Consider the following 24,604-nt stretch of genomic DNA (forward strand, 5'->3'; position numbering starts at 1 on the left):
TAAGCGTTCGTAGTAGTTTGTAGTGTAACTACTGATTATGCTCAGAAATGCTGTACAAGTACTTTTATGGAAAGTTCCAGAACTGTAAAGTGTTTCTTTTGTGAAAATAAATTTTATCAAGCTATCGTCGGTTCTACGTGTGTTCAATTAATTACGAGCCCGTACGTATGCAACAGTATCTTATATTTATTATTTATCACATATTTCATGTGTTTTTTTGCTTATGTTTAGTTGGGCTTGTTATTTAAATTCAGTTCTGTTCGAATTTTTTTTAAATTCAGTTTTAAAATAAATTTATTGTTTTGATGCTACATACATACAGTTTTGGTTCTCTTGAAATGTTCTACAGTTTTACTCTACCCACACCAGCCTATAGCCGTTGGACTGATAAAGGCAAAAATTTCTATGATTAATTTTCTATGGCTTATTGAAGTATTAAATTCTAATTTCTAGTCATCAGTTCTGAAACAGGCTGATTTATTTACTTTTTCTTAACACCAACCGTATGGCGACGATGCGGCGAAATACGTAAATAAGTTCTTTTCTTTTGCTGTTTTCATATTTGTTATACGCTGTTTTTGCACCTTTTCTTTCAGTTAGTCACTGTGCTTCTCGATATTATTTCGAATTGTTTACTCCGAGTGAGAAATGAGAATGATTTACTTTTATTTTACAATATATATATAATATTTCTAATATTTTACAATATATAACTATTATGTGAGATTTAACCCTTTGAGCGCTTATAAGGTATTTCTCCCGCCTTCTTAACATGCCTTCGTGGTGTAGTGATCAGCACGCTCGATGCGTATTCGAGAGATCCATGGTTGGAGTCCCGACGAGGGCATTGCTCATTTTTCATCTCTCCTGCTTTCACATAACCTAATGTCTCTACACGCTATAGAACGTAAAATTCCTTACAGAAGGGTGGCTTTCGTGTTCAGTACATATGAAAATTTCTGCCAGCTTTTAATGTATCCGATTTCTGATTAGATGTATATCAGAAGAAAAGGAATTAAGGTACAAAGAGAGAGAGTCATCTTTTAATTATAATCAAGAAAATACCATTTATTTACGACATTTTGAGGACTTTTAAATTTCAGAGCTAAACCCGTTACACTCGGAGTGTTATTTTAGTCTTTTCTGTTTGCAATATTAACGTATGAAATGCTTCGTCTTTATTATTGGCTCATATTACTTTTCCTTCGTTGTTCTCTTACAATATTTCTCAGTTAAGTTTCTTAACTGTGCAAGTTAAAATGATATACGTCAAAAAATGCACAAAAAAATAGTTTTCTATTGTGTTTCGTCGTCATTCTCGGTATTTTGGTTTTATTATCTTTCCTGCATTTTAGACTTACATATGACAGTTTCTAGGATTTCGGATTAAGGAAATCAAATTGCTTTTTGAGAGCGTTTCATGTATATTAAAATGCCCAAATACTAATATTCTATATTTTAATAACAAGTATTTTGACTTTTATTAGAACATTTTTATTCCGTCTTTATTTATATTTGCCTTTATCTATCTCCTGTTTTTCTCCCCCATTTTCTTTAAACTCTCTGAAAACTGATCAAAATGAATAAAAGGAAATATTCTGATAATTAAGCAGTGAACATAACTCACAAATGCAACAAGTGGTAATATGTAGGTATAAAAAAATATTACTAATTGGTACAAGCATAGAAATGGTTTTACTGAGCAGGAAAAGTGAAAAATTAATTCCCCTTTACCAACCACTGGTTCTCTAAAATCTAACATTACCATAATCTAATAATACCATAATCTAACATTACGTATGGAAAGAATGCGTGTGGGAATAATGCATAGTATGATAATCAACTAAGAGAAGAACACAAAGCTGATGACTGGACTGAAAATAATAATATATGTATTCCTTTCTATTTTTTAATATGTTTTATAAATTAAAAAAAGAAAAAGTATAGAAAATGCTAATAAATAAAAGTATCTTTAACTTGAATAAAAGTATCTTTTTTATTAGAAAAATAAAACTAAACACTTATAAGGTAAATAAAAGGCTGGCCACATTCCCCCTAAAAGTATAAAATCCCCTAGGGGTAATACACCCCCTTATTGATAGCCCCTGATGTAACCTATGTCTTTAAGAACCATTAGACTAATTTGACTGGAATTATCTGACACCAATTATCTTAATTTTCTATACATAAGCAAGTCTTAAGCTTTAAAAATTGTACTGTTGTCTAAAAATTATGAATTTTTGATTTAAATTTTTAAAGTTTTTATTGCTGGATCAAATTATTTTACTTCATAAAATAATTTTATTTAATAAAATGATTAAATACTAATATACTAATATTATCTATAGTATTAATAAGAACTCAAGAAGAATGTTAAAATGGAAATCCGGAGTTTCATTAGAATTCATGCACTTATATTCATTTTTGTAATTCAAATATATATGATCTTATTTCTTGCTTTAAACTTATTAATAATCATCTAAGAATTATGTCTAAAAATGACAATCTCTTGAAACTGTCACAAAAGAAATAACTTTTATTGCACAATCCTTTTTCTGTGATTAACCTGTGTTCTGAAAACGTTAGCTGGATAATAGAAAATAATTTTTGCCCGTTAACTGTTGTTAATAAACTTAGTCTACATAATAGTGTTGTACAAATGGGTTAAATTTTCCTTGTAAATTAATTATTAATTATCAATTAAATGTGTAACACATTAAGGTCATTTTATATAGATCCAAGAGTTACGTTTTCTTATTTATTGCATTATCTCCTGACCTAAATGTAAGATGTGCTTATCAGAAAGCATTTCCTTCTTTTTCTTCTTCAACCCAAACTCTTCTAACAGTAGAACTCAAATTATCCGAATTAACTGGGACCAGATCCTTTTCGGATAATCAAAAATTCGGATAATTGCATTTTTTTTCCGAAGAAAGGGTCTATGTACACTTTAATTAATTACTGTGTATGTTGAAAATGGGAGAAAAAAAAAAGCTATTTTTTAAGAAAAAATGGTTTTAATTAATTAAAATGAAACGGCAACATTTTTACGTACATGTCATATAGCATACTGTAGAGTACTTATAAATGCTGAAAGCTATTGCTTGCTGAACATCTTGTTCAACGTAAGCTGTTTGACTGTCTTCATCCGTTTTCGGGCGGCCAAATTATGCATCCGTTTGACAATGAGAAGTTGCATGTGGCCACACTCTTAATTTTTTTAGTCTTAATTTTTTTCTTCAATTCTGAAAGCGATTCTGATAATCAGCGACTCGGATATCCGGAGTTCGGATAATTGGAGTTGTACTGTACTTCTTTTCTATTATCAGTTTAAATAAAAGGATACATAATATACTCCATTACAATAGTATGTAATTAATTATAATTCTTAAGAACAATAAATTATAAAATTGTCGTCTTAACCCTTTCTCTTAGTTTGGCTATTCTTTAATTTGCCAAAGACAGTTAGGCTTAACATAGATTAAGTACCGTAAAATATAAGAGAGAAACTATTTCACTGAACACAACGTAAATCTTACTGGTAATTAATAAATATTCACTAAGTTCTACTACTTATGGTAATAACGCAGGTAACCAAAATTAAGCTGTATAAATAAATACTTAGCTGGCAATCAGAAAGGATGTCCAACAAAGTAACTATTAAGCCTTCAAATGTAACTACATGTTTGCCTTCCAACTAAGTACAACAGCAAATACAAAAAATATTTTTATTGAGGTAACGTTAATTTAAAATAAAATTCAAGTGAAGGTTTAAATAAAAGACGTAATTTGGTTTTAAAAGTAAACTTGACAGCAATTATTTTATCACTACTGTCTCCAGTTCCTCTTCGACTAGTTTACATCTATACACAAGAACGCAAGGTGATCAGCGCTAATAGCGCAACATGACAGAAGAGCAAAAATAACAATTTGTATAATCCTAAACTTTTCTGCGTGCCCTCCCCTTAGATCACTACGTTTAATTTTTTGAGTAGAGTGTTTAATTTCAGAAGTGAATGACATTAATCATAAAAATTAAAATGGACAAGTTCAAGCAACTTAAAAGGAAAGAATTATTGAAACTTTAAACTGTAATGTGCTTCCTAGGAAATTTCTAATACCCGAATATTTAACAACTAAATCACTTCATTCATCAACACAGAAGAGAGAACTTCACTTTTTAAATCTCTTAATTTCTTTTAAAAGCATCCATTTTCTAATCCTTAATCCTTTTATCCATTCTGTTTCATGCAACATCCCATTCCATAATCACAGCCTTAAAAGTGTGTAATTGAAATGTTCCGCATCAAACAGCTTATCTTCCTTTAAAAGATTCCCAGATGCCATTTGAGAAGCCAACTCACTTATCTGGTGCATTATCATCGCCAAATTTAAATTAACAAAAACAAGCAAACAAAACAAAAATACATACACTCTCCAAATCACCCAAAATCATCCTGTGCCACTCCGCCAACGTTCCCAAGCATTCCTGAACAATTACTGATATAATGTTGGCGTTCCTACCGCCGTCGAGCACAAACACTAACGCTCATTTTAACGCTCGCCAATAAATAAAAATCAAATGCTAAACGATTCCCACCGCCTGAAATGCGTTGAGCAGACAGCGTCCGAAATGAATTGAGGTGCTCTTTCTCAGACTCCCCCCCCCCTCTTTCTCCTTAACTCCTTTTGCCTCCTGAAGTTCTTAATTGCTTCAACCGCACCAAAGCTCTTCTGACTACCGCTTTTCATCCGAGCACCCTTCATGAATAATGTAGAAAGGCCTGGTAATTTTCATACTTTGTTTCGTTCCTTCATAATTGTCTCCATTTGCTTCCAAACACCGGGAAGGTAGGGGGCAACCAGATGTATGAAAGAGGGGGAGGGATGGAAGTCATTTATAGTATGAACTCCATGGTTACATATTTTAGGTGAGCGAAAACGTTTCGATGTTTGTACCTTTTTGAAAATTCTCTTAAAAGGGGTGAAAAAGATGAAGGAGGTGAAGAATAATAAAGTGTAGATGCATTGTTAATGCCACGGATTCTCATCCGCCTCTACGTCCTCTACTTTAAATTTTCGGCGAACGGTTTTACTGCTTCGTTCGTTAAAGCTAGGATTTTATTTGCATTTTTTTCATTGTTATTTTCTTTTACGAGAGTTTTATGCGAGTGTATGAAGTGAGTTTAATTACTAGGGATATAAAGGAAGCGTTTATTTGAAAAAAATCTATTACGATATTATTTAAATCCTTTAAACGGGATAGGATTAAATACTTTTTGGACTTTCGTTTAGTGCTTGAATAATTTAAAAACAATAAGAATGATAATGACTTGGGGAATTAATGGTGAATGGGATGTAAGTATTAGTTTTAGAAATAAATAGTTTTAAATCTAATCTAGTGAAAAGTCTCATAAAAGCCATTTGGAACAAAATATACAATGAATTTAACAAATCATTGGGCTCTAAAACTGCAAACTGTAGAAAATAATTGTTATCTATGGTCCCTTAAATAAAAGTATTTTAACTGCTGGTACTTCGGCATCTGAAGATGTGCAAAGTTCAAAAATAAGATTGTTACTAAGCATAAAGATATTGTTTTTAAACTCATTATCTACAACAGTCTTGAAGTAAATTTTAAAATTTTCATAAATAATTTGAAACTATAATTTAAATATCGCTAACTATACTTGTCAATTCATTTACTGAGTTAAATTAGTCAAGAAGACTGTTCTGAAAGCCATAGTTATACCAAAACAGAACATCGTTATTTTTTCTCAGATTCATTAACATCCGGTAGTCAAGTGGACATTGTCAATTGAAGTTTTTATGGTTTTCTCGCATTCAGGTTAAACGTTGTGAAGCCATTAGGTTATTTTGAAGCAGGAGGCGTGAAAGATGTAAAGTGGCCTCGCTAAGACTCGAAGAAATTTGTGCAGTGCTCTCGCTGGAAATGGAACCCTGAACCTCTCGAATATGTGTCGAGGCTGGTACCGTTTCACCACCAAGGCATGCTGAAAGGAGAGAGGAGATGCCATATAACGTAAGAAAGTTAACTTTCGAATTCTATTAGAAAGGCATTTCTCCTGGAGTAGATAAATCTTAAATGTTAGGCAACACTAAATAACAAATAACCAAATGAATAAATCTAAAAAATTCGGCAACTCGCTGCAATTCCTTGTGTACGTGCGTCGTTTTGTTAAGTTCTAGCTTGGATTAAATTATGTTATTTGAATATGGCTAAGCACAAAAATCGCTCCGCCTGACTTTCTAATAGAAATCTGCTCGTATTCAAGTTGCATGCTACAACCACCTATATATCATTACATTCACGTGATTTCGAGCCCAGGTCGAACTATCAGTATTCAACAGTCTTAACAACTTGGCTTCTGTTAGTCCAGTTCAACCTGAGGGTGGGAATTTAATATTTCGCTAATACAGAAATGCTCATGTCGTAGCTAATCTGATGACTGGAAGCTCTTATTATACTGTAAAAATTTTTTCTCGACAGAGAACTCCACGTCTTACTAACACTAGTACAAACAGAAGTTTCAAAGTGTTCTAAAACCAGTATAAAATTGTTTTTCAAAGTAATTAAACAAATATCATATCTTATTGTAATAACTGCCTCTTATTTGAGTTATTTTCATTTAAAAGAGGTTATTTTCATTCATCTAACTTTATTATAATTAAATCTGAAATTCTAATAGTTAATCATTTAGCTTTACAATGGTATGTAGCATTTAAAAATAAAAAGTTTTAATTCAGGTTTTGAAGAAATGAGAAATAGCGCATAAAAAATGATTTTTATGAAAATATGATGTCATTATTAATATTTGATAGACTCTTTCAAAGAAACCTACCGAGTTAAATATAACTAACGAAGAATGCCAAAATAACTGCAATTTTAATTGGTACTTACGTATTAACGCAACCAGGCCAAAATTTGCATAAATCACCAAATTTGGCGACCCTACTTACGGCAACCCTACGTGTTATACGTAGTTTTTCGTAAATACAATGAGTTTGAATACAAGTGATTTCGAAAATGCTGGATTTCTGCATGGAACTGTTAATCACAAATATAACTTTGTGGATCCCAACACGGGCGTTCACACACAACATGTAGAGCGCATGTGGGGCTCAGCCAAATGGCGCAACAAAAAACAGAGAGGAACAGCCCGTCATCATCTTCACTCGTACCTTATCAAATTTATATGGCGCCAAGCTCAAGCTGTTAATGGCGAAGACGGTTTTCAATCAGTGCTAAAAGCAATAGCCAAAAGATTTCCGCCGAAAAAATAATTCTGCAACTTATTCAAATTCGAAACCGGAAGGGTTTAATTGTTATTTTATTTTTTAAAACAAAGTAATATAAAAAACTGTATTAAAAATTATCTGTAATTAATAAATGTACATTTTCTTTCTATTCATACTTTTTTACTCAAACTTACAAATCGCGCCAACCTGGTTGCGATAATACGTAAGTACCTTTTAGGTAAAGTATTAAATATCCAAACAAGGTTCAAACTGTAACTTTGTACATTTATTATACAAAATGCTGTTAATTATAATATTTTTTCATAGTATATTTCCCACAAAATTCTTTTAAAAATTTTCCTTCTCGAACTTTGGAACTTTCCTTCTTTTAACAAAGTCGAAATACATACTCTACTACATATCCGAAAAATTATATATTAATTAACCCAGACTCACATCAAATTAATTATTTTAAATGGAACATTTTAAGCTGACTTGAGCAGAAAATGATTTAAATTAACAGAAAAACGTTATTAATAAATTATTCCTTTCGCTTTTCTGGCTTAACAGAAAATTTAAACTGCCAGTATAGTCGTATATGTTTATGTAACGTACCGCCCTCGAGCATATAATACCCACCCTTGATTTTCAAGTTCTTCCAGTATACGAAAGAATTTTACTTATGTATTTAGCGCACAAACATTTTTGAATCTCAATTTTTGTGCCTAGCAGTATAGAAAATGCATTTCATACAAATATATGGGCGCTTTTGTAATGATGAAATGCTTCCTCATTTTTTTAATAAAACTGAAATCTTCATTTACTGAAATTTCATTATGTTTTTTGGGGGGAAAGGGAGACAGTTCCTTTTACACACTCAGAGAAGATGCTCAGTTATAATTAAATAATAAATTTCTTTCTAAATTTAGTATACCTCTCTGAATATGGGAGATAATAAATATTTTCTACACCTATTTTATTCTATTTTATTAATTACCTAGTTCTATGTCTCCCTGTCCAAATGTTTTCGTACTTCCGATCTAGTAAATTATTCTCTCTTAGAACAGAGTGATACGATCACATGCAGTGTCTTACTCCTTATAGATCAATGTATTTGCATTGCATATTTTTTGTTACGTACTAAAAAAAAGACATATTCATCTTTTAAATGCTTTTATCCTATCTTTTATCGAAATCGATACTATGAAAATGATGAAATTTATTGAAAGTATGTCTTATTATGGCATTTACATTTATTACAGATCAGAAAACTTAATCAAGAAGAAAATATTCAACATTCAGCAATTTTCACAATCACATGTGTTGTAACTAGTTTGATAAAATATTTTTAAAGGAACTTAAATTTTATCTGAAATTAAAAACGAAATAAGTGTAATTCGTAAATTTACGATGGCATGTATTACAACTGAATGTATGGTTTTTAAATTCAAACAAATTCATGTCTTATTATATAAATAAAAGAAGACTTATAATTAAAAGAACAAAAGTAACTCTAGGGAAAGGTAAGGAAAAAAATGTAACCACGCACTTTCCAGCTGTCAAATGATCCAGAGATAAAAAAAAAATTCTTCTAAGAAAAAATATTTGATTTGGAATGTTAAAAATATTTATACAAAAACATCCATCGTTAAAAGAATTAAAATACTTTGCTTGTGAAAAAAGTTTAAAATAATGAGCCTAGAAATATTTTCCTTGAAGAAAATCTGTTTTTCAAAAGATGAAAATATTTAACCATGCTACTAATATTCTTTCTTAAGATACTGCTTATTTAGTTTCCAGATATTAAACTTTTTGCTGATGGCTGTATGGTCGATAGGGGAAAACTGTTATTATGACGCTACAGGAAAAATTTTTGAAGGAAGCGTGCTTCTGGCATCTAAACATTTTTAACTATTTCAGAAATGTTTTTAAAAAAGTGTCCGAAATTACTTCAAAGCAGTTTTGTTGAATGCAGTTCTTTTTTATTTTAGGTTGCTTACTTTAGTTCTTGTTTCTTTCTTTAGAGTGACAACTTCATGTTTTTAATTACTAAGAAAGAAATGCTAAATAGTTGCATCTTAGATTAAATATATACAGTTGGATAATTTCAGTATTTCTTATTTTAGCAGATTAATAATTAGATAAAAGAGCTAAGTGAATATATATCTTAATAATGCAAATGAAATACTTGATTGTTAACCTTTTGGCGGCTGCAAGATTAAGCAATGCCTTTTTTTCCCAAATACGCGCGATCTGTCGGTCGTAAATTCGCGCTGTGTTCGTTTGCGCCCACTATGATGAGTAAGAGAAATGCGAGCTGACCTCGCAGATGACCCTCAAAATGTTAATTAATATATTTATTTCTCTAGAGCACTGTTTTTCAGTTTGTGGTCCGCAAATCATAAGTGATCTTTGAAGCCTTGTGCTCCATCTAGATTTCCAAAAAAGACAAAACTTAAATTCAAATTAACTGTTTATAGCATACTATAGCTATAAATCTCAGAGACTGAAACTTGCAATAGAAATAGTCAATCACTTTTTCTCCCAATGACGGATTATGAAATCTTTTACTAGTTATCCTGCAATAAAACAGGTATTTAAAGTACTATAGTCATGTTGTTGCTTGACAGCACAGTCCAAACATATAATAGCTACGCAAGAATCGACAGGATTATCTATATCATTAATGTGAATTTATTTCAGTTAATTAAATAACTTTTATCCAAAATCTAAGAGCCTTAAATTATTAAAAATAGATACAAATGTTCTTCTATTAATTTCTTAATGCAAATTACTCGAATTAGTACAATTGTAAAACTAAATTAACTTTAATTAATTATATTTTTAAATATAAGTGTACTGGTAGTAACATATGCTAAAACATTGCTTTCTAGAGAACTTTAATAAGATATTCTGCAGATTATTTTAATTTACAAAAGGGGTGCCCTCTTGAAAAAAAGTCTGAGAAGCGCTGCTTTAGAGGAAGTAAAAGGTGACTATAAGTGGTGTGGTGGTGTGGTGTATTTAATTATGGCAAAGCATACTAGGGCTATCTGCCTAAGGGGAAGGATGCCTTCGTGGAGGACTTTCTAAGGGGAACTGGCTCGTGTACACGTTACACATGGGGAAAACCACGAAAACACCCATAAGGTGACTATAAGGAATTATTTCCTTAAATAGTGATGTGTAAAATTTCTTAAAATAAGATAAAACATTTCATGAAAACAATTTTACTTCTGTAGTGAAAACGTTTGGGTAGTATAAAATATAATTTGTTACATGGTTTCTTCAGAGCAATACCATCGAATAAAAATGCTTCAGTTAAGAGAAAAGAAAAACTATACGATTGAAAAACCTAAAAGTAGGCGAAACAGCAACCTTATGTTTGACATAGATTTTAATCAAAACTCTATTGATTTCGAGCGCGATTTAGGCATAGGTACCTTTTTTCGAAAAGGGAGCTGTGCCTAAATCGATGAAAAGGAACCTACATATGTCTAATCATAATAAAAAGGAAATGAAAAGGAACCTCTGTCTGATGAAATGAAAAGAATGTCTGATCGCCCTCGAAATAGACAGAGTTTTGATTAAAATCTATTCCAAACATAAGGTTGATATTTTGCCTACTTTTAAGTCATGCTTCAGTTACTGAAGAAAATGTAATATAGTATGTGCCGCTTAATGTAATCGTGTTTGCGCAGGACTATTTCAATAACGTTAACCAAGTTATAGCATTGTTAAGTGTTGAGAAACATATCCTTTAAAATATCAACAGAATTTAACTAATTTATTGCAAGTATAACTAAAACGTGTAAATATTTACTTTCTTAGCATTTTAATTAAGGAAAAATCATGAATAGTTGATTGCCTGCAATTGTTACGCAAAAGTTCACTTATGAGCTATTCATATTAATAATGTTTCTGTAATTATTTGATTGATTCTCTAACACTAATCTTAATAGTCGTCTAGCAACCCTTATCTCAGTTCTTGTATGAAACTGGCTGATTTTATCATCATTTTTTCAAAACGTTTATCACATGGTGTGCTTCGATTTGTTTCAGGAAACGACCGGTAGATATCCTCTTCTGCCATTGATGCTCGAACTTGAGTGTTTTCACTAATATCGACACACTTGTTAAATTCTTCACAAATCGTGCTAGTTGGAGACTTTAAGTTCTTGAGCTTCTCCTATTTCTTCCTTTATAAAAAGACTGGCACCATTAGAGCAATTCTTTATTGCCGTTTCTAAAACCCTGTTCTAAGGCATGTTAAGCGAATGCAGTGCATCAAGAAAACTAGTTTTCCTTGCTAATTCATTTATGCTTATATCTGTATCATCTGTTTTATAAAGAACTGTAATGGTCATTTCACAGCAGCATTCTTTTTTCATCTCTCTTATAACCCCTTGATCACAGGATTAAATTATAACTATAGTATCTCTTGAAAAATGTACAACTTCATTATGTCTGCTGTTGTAACTAATTTCTCTTGCCTGAAATTAGAACAAGTCCACGAAATTCATCTTGGCAAGGAGGCAAGATTGCGCCTGTTGTTGGCAAGAGCCTTGGGCACATACACGTGACAGTATGACTTTGCACAGTCCCCCCCCCGATTTTGAAGTACAGCACCCCCGGGAAGACGAGTCCGAGGGTCTCTCACCCCTCTTACCCTACTACCAACCTCGGCTAGCCGAGGCAACTTTCGGCTAGCCGCATATTTTGAGTACCGTAAGACTGGCTTTTATTACCTAATGTAATCTGTTCTGAAGATTGTGTATTGTATTTTAATGTGTGCTTTTACCTGGTTTTTTTATATGACTTCATCCTTTGGATTTGGTACATTTGTCTGCTTTTTTATTTATTAATGAATTTTGATTTCATCAAATTAGATCATCCTACCTCGTGTTTGGCTCATTATAATCATCTTTGGTTTTGCGCCAAAAATCTCACTCACTCCAAAAAGTGAAAGTTGGCTTGGTGAGATAACTATCTCTGTTCCAATTGAAATTGTTCAAGAATTTTTAATATAAGCGACCGATTATCTACTTTTAAAATCATCACTCTGAAAGTTTTAATGATAACAAAATACGATATATGGATGTCAGCTGCTTATTCAGCGCTTGTAAATGTACATATTTCTGATAGCTCTCAAGTGTCTGAAATTCAATATACCTTTTATCTTAATATTTGTTTCTATTTTGAAATCCGAGTTGTGTGTTATTTAGAACGCTTTTGTAAAGTATGTGTTTTAGAATTTAAGATGCTTGACTTCAGGTATGAAAAACATTTTTCATCACTTGTTTAGGAAATACGATACAGTACTATAAAAAAGGGGGGAAATAAGCAAGGAAAAACGTCTTAATTTAAAATAGACCTTATTATAAAATAAAATACGAAAGTTTTCTTCTGGTGCCTAAAGCTAAACGTTTTTAAAGAATACAATATCGTACTGTTAAAAAAAACTAAACAGAAAACTAAAACTTTGCTTTAAAAATCGCAGAACAATTTCTGTTAAACGTGCCGTAACATTAAATGCATATTGTATTTAGTTTCTGTATGTATTTCAATTACGTATTGTTAATTTAATTACGCTGTACCTGTATCAAGTAATGGAACTGTTTTATTACTCTGTACTTTCTTTATATATACAGGATATAGAGGGTATAAAAGACTTCCCTGGTATATGAACCCTCAGTGGTCCCTCTGCTCAACCAATCGAAATGTAACTTCAGATATTATTTGTAAGTATGCGCTCAAGATTTTGATAATTTAAAACAATACAGCTCTCATGGTTACGATTATAGTGAAAACTTTAGAAAGTTTTTAATATCAATACAAAGACGAAAATTATCAGCACAGTGAGAAACCATAAAAGGCGTTGAAACGATAAACATGGAACGGAAACTTCGGGTTTAAAACATTTGAAAAGAATAGCATTGTCAAGGGCCAGTGACAACACAAGAGAAGAAATGGAAGAAAACTTGTATTTCCTTTTACAGGAAATACAAGTTTTCAACGTGGCTAACTTCGCAGATGATAACGCATTGCATACAGGAGATTATTAACAATAATGACGAACGTAACATCACAGGAAGAATCAGAAGCTTCAAATTTTATGGCGTCTTTCAATTCTGACAAATCTCTTGGATTTGATATGCACACCTTAGATAACAGATAATCCCAAAAGCAGAAATCCATTGGAATGAAGTCGGAAAATCTCGGTGGGCACGAATTTGCAAAGTTACAGGAAATGACTCTTCTCTCCAAAGTGCTGTTGCAGCACTTGCCGAACACATGAGACGACGAGTGGAGGAAAACCACGTCTATCCATACAATGTCATTAACATTTCGCTCCTTCACTTCTGGAATGGCGTAATTCTGCAACATTGTTGTACAGCAAGCACTTGTGATGGACACATTTTCATATCTGAGGAAGTGACCTCTTCGAAGAATATTAACCTAGAACGAAAGCGACTGCTTGTGACTTCGTGTAAAGGCGCTGGTGCCACACTCCAGAGCCACTTCTTGGTTTTTACGTTACGAGTTAAGAAAAAATGTGCCTCATCCATCCATAATATCCGCAACAGGCGTCTTCTCTCTTCATTATATCTGATGAGAAAGAAATTCGTAAACTCACTTTTACCTGTTGCTCGTATCCAGATTGGAACATCTGGACGCACTAGAATCAGTAAGGAAAATATCGGTAGAATAAAGCGCACAAGCTTGGGGACTGTCGTTTTTGGTACATCCAAACACCGGGCAACACTTCTTTCAGTATGTAATGGACCTACATTAATCGTATTATGCACTTCCGCAACAACTTCAACAAGAGCACATGCTAGTCCGGATCGCAGTCTATCCTACGTGCATCCAATTTCTTCAAATATCACATACATTTTGTACGAAAAATGGGCCTCGTCTTAGCTTAAGATATCGCTGATAAACTTGCATTGCTTCGGTAGGATATTTCTCATTCAAATAACCCAAGTTTATTTATTTACCTTTTTGTTTGCCTGTTTGTTACTTTGTCAGCACGTTCGAACACCTGACTGAAATAACACTTTTTTCGCATTGCTTATTAACCCTTTCCGGCACGCTACCTTTTAAATTCTTAGTTTTGATTTAAAAAAAAAAAAGCTAGGAAGTCTAATTAGGCCTAGAGGAGTACAGAAGTAAAATTTTGTGAAGATACCATTTATCGTTTTAATTCTGTGGGTGTGCCCAAAATGGGCCCACTGATTGAATAGAGCTTCGAAAAGAGTGCTGAAAAGAGCATTGTTGTCAATGAACTGACCGATGAGATGCGGAGAAACAAAGAATACAGACTCTCAGTTGTCCTAGATTATCGGTGAGCTCGGTCTGGGCACACCTAGGGTTCGCCGTTTGATTTTAGGTAAGATTTCAAGGTAAAAATTTAAAACTAAAGTAGAATAAGGAAATTAGCATACAGCCAAAAAATCATAGAAATTTCTTTTCCAACAATTTCTTTCATACCCTAAAAAAAATCTGGAAGATTTCTTTGAAAAAATGAGGGTCTTATAAAACTAAACTTGGTAAAATATATGGACTGGTTTGTGTTGAGCTGCCATCTATTATAAATAAAGAAGGTTCAGAGTAACCTATAAATCCTTTTTCATTCAATTTTTCTGTGCGTACAGAAGGAAATTTTTAGGTGCGATCAGACCGGACACACTGTGCCGCAAAGGGTTAAAGGTTTTCTATAAGCAATACTTTGCACATGGTAGTCTGTGAATGGCGTTCTACTGTCTATCTGAGTGAATTTTCATAATTCAACACGTATTTTCTCTTTGTGTTGTTAGTGATACTTTAAAATGCTTTTCATTTCAAATGTTTTGCGCCACCAATATTTTTCATGCATTGTATCCTTCTAACGCGATATATGGTTTTTAAATGTGCTAATCAATTTGTGCAGGAAAAAAATTATGGTTGCTATTCATAAATTTTAAAATGTTTCCACTGTATCCATAACCGTGAGAATATTGTTTAAAGTCATCAAATCTTGAACGCACACACTTTCAAACATTTATTATCTGAAATTTCATTTTGATTGGTTACGCAGATAGGCTGCTAGTAGTTCATATATCGGAGAAGTTATTTTAGGACCACCCTGTATATGCATATCTATGTATATGTTCGGTAAAAATACAGTGCATGTTTTACTTGATATTAAGTTGAAAAAAAAAGAGAGCTATAAGAACACTCTAAGAAAGCAAAAGATATTTGATGTTCTTTAATTGTGGCTTTAACTGTTTCATTTTCCTTTTAAGCATCACAGTGAGCTATATTGAGACCAATTTTCAATTCTAATCATGCCTTCCTTAATATTATAGAATGTATTATGCTATAAAAAGAAATTGCTATCTACTGCACATATATGATGACGGTGATGGAAGAAGTTTCTATTATGTATCACTATGACGGTTCTAGGGCTGACGGATAATCAAAACTCTATTGTATTAAATTACTTAGGTATTACAAAACAACTGCTCAGATAAGAGGGCAATGACTCGAAATGTTTGAGAAACTCTGGCTTACATCTTCTATGAAATGTGACTCAAGATATTCCTTTTGCCCCAGTTAATGATTAAACAAAGGAACTGAGCTCCTCTGCAGCATTAAATAACGTCTCCTAATTTCAACGTTCTCTTTCGTAACTGTTCTAATATATATTCATTTTCGCTTTGTTGCTGTTTCCAGTGAACCCCAGCACGAGGCCCATTATAAAAGGCACAAAGAATTACTATGCACCAGGGGAGTTGGTGAATGTGACGTGCATTTCGGCGCCCTCCAGACCGGCGGCCTTTCTTAAATGGTGGATCAACGGACTGGAAGTAAGATGCTCAACCAACCCTTATTACTCCAAAATTTTACTGTTATACACTCCTTTTAACTGCAACTATTAATTCGAAATGTACTGTTTATATATTTATGCTTGATAACCGGAAATCTGCTATGAAGATAAATTACTTGAGAGTGTTAGAAAGGCATTTAATGCATGATACGTTTTTCTAGTTTTAATTTAAGATTTAAGACAAAGCAATTATGAGTATTTAAATACGGAAATCTATTAAAGTTAGACCAAGATTAAAATTTAATAACTAAGGTAAGAAAAATGTAATGACAGCTTAATAAAAGAATGTAAACAGAGTAAAAGAGTTTTTCATAAGAAATTTAAATTAAATTTGTTTTTCCCCCTCCCGGTCAGTATATGATACAAAAGATAACATTCATTCATTTGAACTTCGGCTACGCTGCCTGACGTACTGTATTTTCTAACTCATCTACGTTTACTGCTAAACTCTCACCTCCTAGATTCTCATTACTCTACCAGTCTATGATCTTCATCGCTCATAACTACTGCTTATTGTTCTATAACTATTGTAATAATTTTAGAATACATTTACCATAAAATGGTAGTAACAATAAGTTTAATAATCAACGTACTATATAGCAGCAATGCAAAATAAAAGTAATAAAGATACGATAACAGTAAGTACACAATTAATAATAGCACTAATTGATATTTACTAAACATACAATAAACGTACAATAATGATAATAAATATAAATGTCATAAATAACAATTAGTTGCAATATTAATGAATATTTTTCAATGCAATAATAATAATAAGATAACAGCAGCAAATTCAACAATCGTATATAATAGAATAATAGCAGTATATGCAGTACCGTAGACTAAGAACAGTTACATATAATATACCTTTGTAAATGCACAAAGCGTTCTATGTTTTTAATCAAATTACTTCAGAGAGTAATTGCAATAACAGCATAGGGAAAAGAGAAAATGCTTAATACATGTCATATTTATCATAATTAACGTACATCCTTTTTTTTTCTTTCTTCCATAGTAGTCTTCAATAACTCGTCAACACAATTCTCATCGTATGCTTTGCTCTTCAAATTATTCTCTTCAACTCATCCATTTTACGACTATCAGTAAATCCTCCCAATTCTTCCACTAAAATTTTCAGATCACGCTTTGCTTTTGCGAACATTAATATACAATTTGATTTCTTTGAAATAACTTATAGAGTTCCATTCGTTTTGGTAGCAGAACTAACGAACTTTCAAAAGATTGTATGAGGAATTATCCCTGAGTCTCGAAATCACCATACAAAGTCAGAAGAAAAGTGTAAACAACCCTTTATTCAATCACGTAAAGTTGAGCAGACGACCCCACTTGGGCTTACATAAGCCAACAAATCTGGCTTAACTCAAACAAGTAATGTTGAGCTTAAAATTAAATGTAATTAAACTAGCCTAATGGCTCACAGGATAATTTAAACGTGCAGGAAGGCTCTGACTCGTAGAAGCCGGTGGAAACAAGCTTAATGGCGAGAAGCACTCAACACCACAAAATCAAATTGCCAGTAATTCAAAGTAACAACGTGTCCTTCAAACAGGCATAACACGCACTAAAATCACCTTCCAAAACCTTCGCTTAAATAGCACTTCTCCCTTAATTTCAATACACGGGCGCTACCTGATTAACATTCTGGATTGAAAACGTGGGTGAAAACGAGAACGAAAGGAAAGCTGCTTTAGTTAAAATTAAACGATTAGTCAAATTCAACTAATAATTCCCCACAAACTGAATACTGACATTTAAATTTCTAATATAAAATTACAGCAACTTATTATTAGTCCAAATGGGCAATTTGTCCAGAAGGACTATTCGTTTCGTTTTAGCGTTTTGCGTTGATTCACGATAAGCGTTGTTTCACTTTTCAAATTGTTGCCACCAAATATTATCGCCCTGTATTACATTTAAAGAAATTAAATAATGAACAATCTGCATGAGTGTATATATGTTTCTCACATTGTGATAAAACAACGGTACCTAGAGCCATCAAATTTTGAATAACGTAATCTTCCATACAATATGGGCATCTAGAAGCCCTAATTTGGAATTTGTTTTATTATCGACTGCATATTTTGTAACATTTTAACGAATTTTTGATTAACAAACTCAACGATTTCAAAGCGAGCAATGGCAACACTATACGGAAAAAAGAAAGAAAACAACATCTCCAGCCCGCCAGACTGTGTATCTGATATGCTCTTTTAAATATTTTGTGATATTGCTGTTGAATTGAATTTATGGTTCAAATGCGATTATGATTAATACATGATATTTAATAAGTAAAGGTAACACGCAAAACACTAAAAAAAGTCCTCTTGATCGTAATAAAAAATCTGAAAACTTTCAGATTTTTATTATTTTAATAATTTTATTCTCTGTAAATAATTTATGAATTCTTATATTGTATTCCATATAAAATTTCTTTATATTTATATCATTTTCCTTCAAGCGATATTATATAACAATTTAATCATTCGATGCGGAATTATTATTTAAATCCAATGCAATGCTCGTAATATCTGTCTTTTCATAGGCAAGTATGGACCAAATAATCAGACTCGAACCCCAGGAATCTCCAGATGGTCTCTTCACCTCAAAACTCATCCTGAAATTCGTCGCCAGACCTGGACACTTCTGGGAAGGCAAGATGAAGGTGCAGTGCGAAGCGATTATATCGCAGGCTCACACCTTGAGAAGTGAAGAGATCATTATTACGAACAACAGTGCCACTACTGCCACGGGAGCTTACGGTCAGTTGAGTCACTCTATATGATATTTTCTTAAATAATCCATAATATCCGTGTAAAATGTGTTAATAACTCTAGAGTATCATATACAATTAAACAAAACAAAGACCTTGTGTATGGCGTAGATTTTAACCAGGTTTGGCGTAGATCAGGGGCGTAGCTAGAGGGGGGCAAGGGGGGCATCTGTCCCCGGACGCGGAATCCAAGGGGCGCCAAACTGATGTTACAACATTTTAGAATTAAATGTTTTCCACCCTTGGCAACCAGTAGGAGGCGCGAGATCTTCAGTTGTCCCTGGACGCTGAAAACCCTAGCTACGACTCTGACGTAGATTTTTAACAGTTTTGGCGTAGATTTTAACCAAGACTTTATCGATTTTGAAGACGGACAGGTGCAGAAAGAAATTCTGTAGAATTTTCTGCTCCCGATGAAGAGGAACCTGTGTCTGGTCGCCCTCGAAATTGATAGAGTTTTGGCTAGAATTTACGCGAAACACAAGCTTGTTGCTGTGCCTAATCGTAAGTTTTCTTTCCCCTGTTTAAGTGAATAAAACTAACGAACTCAAAAACTTAAGTTTTTTTACATCAAAGTCTTTCATAAACCTGGCAGTATTGCTGAATATCCAGATGCATTATGAATATTATTTAAATCTAAGTCATGAAAGCGAAGTAAACAGATAAAATTCGCAGTAAACCTGGTAAGAAATTGTACTATTATAACAAAGTATGATTCAGACATCACTTCGTTTCAAAGAATACTTGCGGTAACTGCCGCCATCTATTGGCGGTTGTGTTAACTTTCGTCAGTAAATCTGAGATTTTCGTAATAGCGAACAGGAGCTCTAATTACCCTAAATAAACTACAAAATATTTTACATTCACGATGTGGTTCGTTCAGTTCACTCAATTTATCTGAATTTCTCTTTTCAAATATTAGTTTAGAAAATGATACCTCGGACTTTAACTACTACAGAAATCTTAAATAAATATGAAAAAGTAGCACTTTAATTTGAAATCTACATTTCGAAAAACTTTAAACTTATATTGGAAAAAACTGGGTGGAAAATGATAATTTCTGTGTGGAAAATTTGTAATTCGACTACCTGATTATCTGACAAACCTTGCTTGCATGAAATTACTTAAAAGACCATGAATATGTTTGAATTCGTTTGGTCTTGGAAAAAAAGAACGTGTCTTTGAAATGCCTTCTTTTTTTTTTTTTTTTTTTTTTTTTTTTTTTTTTTTTCCCTGTAAATTAACATTAAGCCAGATCTGAATTTTGTTGAACTGCAAACATCTTTTAATTTTTTTTTCGAAACGAGATGCTAAAAACCGCAGCATTTCTTATCTTTACATTAAAGGGATATCCTATTTTTTACAAGGCTTTCTGAGTAAAATTATCGTTTCCTTCTAAATACGGAGGCGAGAGAACTGCCGTTTAAGCAACATTTTAGTCCAACATTCAAAACCTAGAAGCTTTTTACTTTGATTCGCAATGAAAACTTTTGGTTGTTAAACTTTGTAATTTTATTTAAGAGCATCTTGTTTCATTTTTAGTTAGAATAAATTCGTCAGTTATTAATGATTGTTGTGTATGCCACATATGTCCTAGCAAAATATAGCCTAGTAAAATATCTTTTAAGAATTGTGGCCCTTTTCTAAGAAACTCGCCTTTTTAACTAGACCTAAGCATATCGTATTTTTTACGAATGAATTATCATATGAAATTGAGAAATTCCTTTTAGCGCAATCTTAAGTTCAACAGAAGTTCACTTTCTACTACAGTTGTTTTAAAGTGCTAAAGTACTCAATAATGGAATAGTCATTTTATTTATTTATCGCATATCGATTCTACTTCGCAGGGATTCGCCAGTATTTCGTAGCTCCCTTCCCCCTTCATAGTTTTTCAAATGTACTGCCAAATCTCCAAGACAATTTTCGACATATTTATTGAAAATAATCTTCATACAGCAGAAGGTCTTCCACTTCAACTTTGTTCGAGGAAAGGAAATTTTAATAAATCTTACCCAATAATGAAGGTTCATTGTTATTTTTAGATTAGTTGGATAGCATGTTCTTTGACTTACAAAGCACTTAGATGTGACAGAAATGCAAAATAGTATCCTTCATTATTTATATAGGTGCAAATTAAACACTGGACAAGATACATGCCAGAGTTATAGAATAATGCACATTTTACGTTAGAAAAAAATATGGGAGAGCGAGATTTATGTTCAATTTCTATTTTCACCTTACCTGATATACTATTTTTATCTTTTTCTGATGAATTAGCTATGAAATGATTGTATTTCCTGAACAATTTTAACATTGCTGTCCCAAAATGTTTATATTCTGTTTATTACTAGATCAGCAGAAGGACGGTCCAAGCATCACAGGAGGTAAACGTGCTTACAAAGTGGGAGATACAGTGGATATCAATTGTACGGTGGCCAAATCTACACCTCCTGCAGAGTTACACTGGTATATTAATGACAAAGAAGTGAGTAGTCAGATGATTCATTTCCTCAATATCCTGCTTTTTATAAGCAAGAAAAAGAAATCTGTTATGACTTCCTTGTACCACATGACTTCCTTCTAGGGCATACTTAATTGTACCCATTTTTTGCTGCACTACATTTAAACTTATTTAATTAGACATATATTTCTAACTCAATCAATTCAGTCCTCACTTCGTGGCAAGGGAAAAATACATAAAATCTCAAAACATCTTCATTAAAAACTTTAAGATACAGCAAAACCTAAAACCTCGAATACATTTAAAAATATTTAAAAACAAAATTAGAATCCCTATGCAAAAATTCGGCCAACTGGCAGAAAGACAAAATCTTCGGAGCACAAATTTTTTATGTTAACTTTTGGCCGCAAAGAGTAAAAAGGCACTGAAGTTGGTGCAGAAACTGTCTTAATTCACTATTTTACTACGAGTTTCAAATGTAAACAAATAGCCGCCACGTTAGGCCTAGCGCAACTTACATTTTTAAATTGGGGATAATTCTAGAACTGCTGCATGCAGATTAACTAAATGCATGAAAACCTTAATTGAACGTAACAACAACATAATTCAATCACTTTTTAAACAAAAAAGGCACAATTTACCAGCCTATAAGAAAACAAATAGAGCTCACCGAGCCGGGTAAAGGGTCGGTGTATGTATATATATATAGAAATAGTAGTAAGCTCGCCTAAAAGTTACCAGGAGCTGTGGCTCCAAAAAGTTCAACACGTTTTTCAAAAACAATGTCATTGAAGGGTGAGAAATATGCTACACGAGAAAGGAAAAAAACATAGTAAAATACTCAGTGTTGGAAACTAGTAATGGCAAAAAATACAGTAAAATACCTATGAATGTGCCATTTGAAAAATTAATACATATGAAATTCAAACCAAGTAACAAGTAAAACATAAAACAAACAAAATCAGATAAAAATAGAAAGCGAAAAATGGTAAATTAGCTGAACTCGGCTTCCAAACTGGCTTTTCAAGGGAAATATCTGATTTGAACGTCGAATCAAGCTAACTCCATTACGAGTTTCGCCGAAACAGACAACTGAAACTTTTTCGCTACAAAATTTTTAATTTACACAAAGTGTCTTGGAAAAATTTATTAGTCTCAATTCTCTGTTCCAATTTCCCGACGCGTCCGCACAAAATGACACATTAAGGTGTGAAAATATGTAAAAACAATTCCGATTACATCTAAAATCAAGACAAAAATAAAAATAAAAATAAAAATAAATAGCTGTCTGCTATTAGTCCTAAATATACAAAAACATACGGGCTGGGCCTGCAAGCTTAAAGATTTATTCTTTTATAGATTTTAGAAACCTGTAATTAAATTTAAGTGAAAATTAAGATGAAAACGAACACAGTGGGTCTTGCTAAGACCAAGAAAAAATTGTAACAAAAGAAACAGAAAAAACTTACCTGTGGCGATGCAGAGCTCTCCCTCTTAAAACTAAGTTGAAGAGCTAATCGATAATCGATCTACAGCTAATCGATTTTTCAGTTATGCGAGATACATACATAGGCACGTACGTATGTGCAGACGTCATTAAAAAGTCCCTTATGATTCCATTTTAAATCAATTTTACAACCCTTTTGGAACGAAAGAGTCAACAGGTATACATGTTACACAAAAATATAGTTCAAATGGATTCGAGAGTGATTAAAATGGATATTTTCGCTAAAATATGATGCTCGAAATTTTTCTCAATTGCAATACTTTCTTTACTTCGTACAAGGAAGTAAAAACAGTGTTACGTTTTTACAACAAAAATTAAAGAAGCTATACAATTTTCAATACAATTGAAAGAAATATTTCTCATCTGTATTTTTTAAATTCAGAGCCAATAGGTATTGTAATATTACACTAGGAACAAGTTGCATTGAATTTCGTGTGCTTATATAATGGCTACCCAAACAAAAAGTGCACAAGTTGAATAAAAGGAATACCTTTATTGGAAATCAAGGAAATCACCATGGACGTTGTAACAGATGTCCGATTCTTTCGGCAGCAGTCTTTGTTAAGAAATCGTGGTTAATTGAGGAAGTCCTGCACAACTTCCTTCACTTCATCATCCGAATGGAAATGTTTCCAGTGTTTCCCCTGTAATGCTCTCTTAAGTGTCCCAAAAATATGAAAGTCACAGGGTGACAAATCCGCTCTGTACGAAGGGTGTTCCAGGACTTCCCTACAAAATTTGTTTAAGGTCGTCTAAGTTTCGCGGGAGACATGTGGATGTGGGTGGGCAATGTCATGGAGAAGGATCACCTGTAGTGTTAGAAGGCCTGACCGTGTGCTTTTGATTGTTCTCCGTAGTTTCGTCAAAATACTGCAGTACTGTGTTGAATTGATAATGCTCCCTTGGAACAGGAAATCAATCAATAGTGGTTCACGGTGATCGAAGAAAAACGAAAGCATCACTTTCCGAGCAGTGGTCATCGCTTTCGATTTCCTTATAGGAGGTAATGTTGTGTGTCACCATAGCATGCTCGTTTTCTTGGATTCGGGAGTGTAGTAGCGACACAATGACTCGACATCCGCAACGATGCATTCCAGAAATGCGGGATCCTCCTTATAACGGATTAAGTGGAGACTGAAGCCCATTCGTTGTTTCTTATATGATCAAAGGAAGGCGTATTGTTACCCATTCCGCACACTCTTTACTGTACAGCAGCTATTGCTGGATGATGGTGTGAACCGTTCCTTTACTCAGGTTGAGTTCGCCACCGATATCACAGGTCCGAGCTCTTCGATTAGCTCTGATAATTCCATAAACGGCGGTAGTGGAGTCGTTGGTGATGACGATGTTTGCATAGAGTGGTCTTGGTAGATCCAATATCGTTTAGTGCCCTTCACGAAAACTTTTACACCCATTGCTCACAGCTGTTCGACCTAAATAGTGCTCACCATCAAATGCAACCATTCGCCGATAGATGTCCGCATTACGCTCATCTTTGGCAATCAGAAACCGTACTACCGCGAGCTATCCCTTACCGGAGGTAATGTTGTGTGTCACACAGTCGTCAGCATCGAGATAGATAGTGACCGTACAGTTCGACTGCACTTTCGATCAGTTTCCTCTTCTTCCAGCAGGTTTCACTATTGAACGCCGAAGCTGGTGCTTTGATACTTTCATACTTGTGATGGAATTAGCGCGAAATTTATCACG

At 33.1% G+C, this 24,604-nt stretch overlaps 1 protein-coding gene across 1 annotated transcript in view; it reads left to right on the forward strand.

Moving 5' to 3' along the window:
• LOC118198753 (synaptogenesis protein syg-2-like) overlaps positions 1-24,604 on the forward strand; it is a 191,774-nt gene that overhangs the window by 153,676 nt on the left and 13,494 nt on the right. Inside the window, exons 4-6 of the mRNA XM_035370512.2 lie at positions 15,979-16,112; positions 18,699-18,915; positions 21,278-21,411. Of these exons, the coding sequence (XP_035226403.1) occupies positions 15,979-16,112; positions 18,699-18,915; positions 21,278-21,411 (485 nt within the window). The remainder of the gene's footprint in view (positions 1-15,978; positions 16,113-18,698; positions 18,916-21,277; positions 21,412-24,604) is intronic.

This window comes from Stegodyphus dumicola, chromosome 7 (genome assembly GCF_044657685.1).
Source record: "Stegodyphus dumicola isolate Sdum_Otavi_A_Nest chromosome 7, ASM4465768v1".
Lineage (NCBI taxonomy): Eukaryota > Metazoa > Arthropoda > Arachnida > Araneae > Eresidae > Stegodyphus > Stegodyphus dumicola.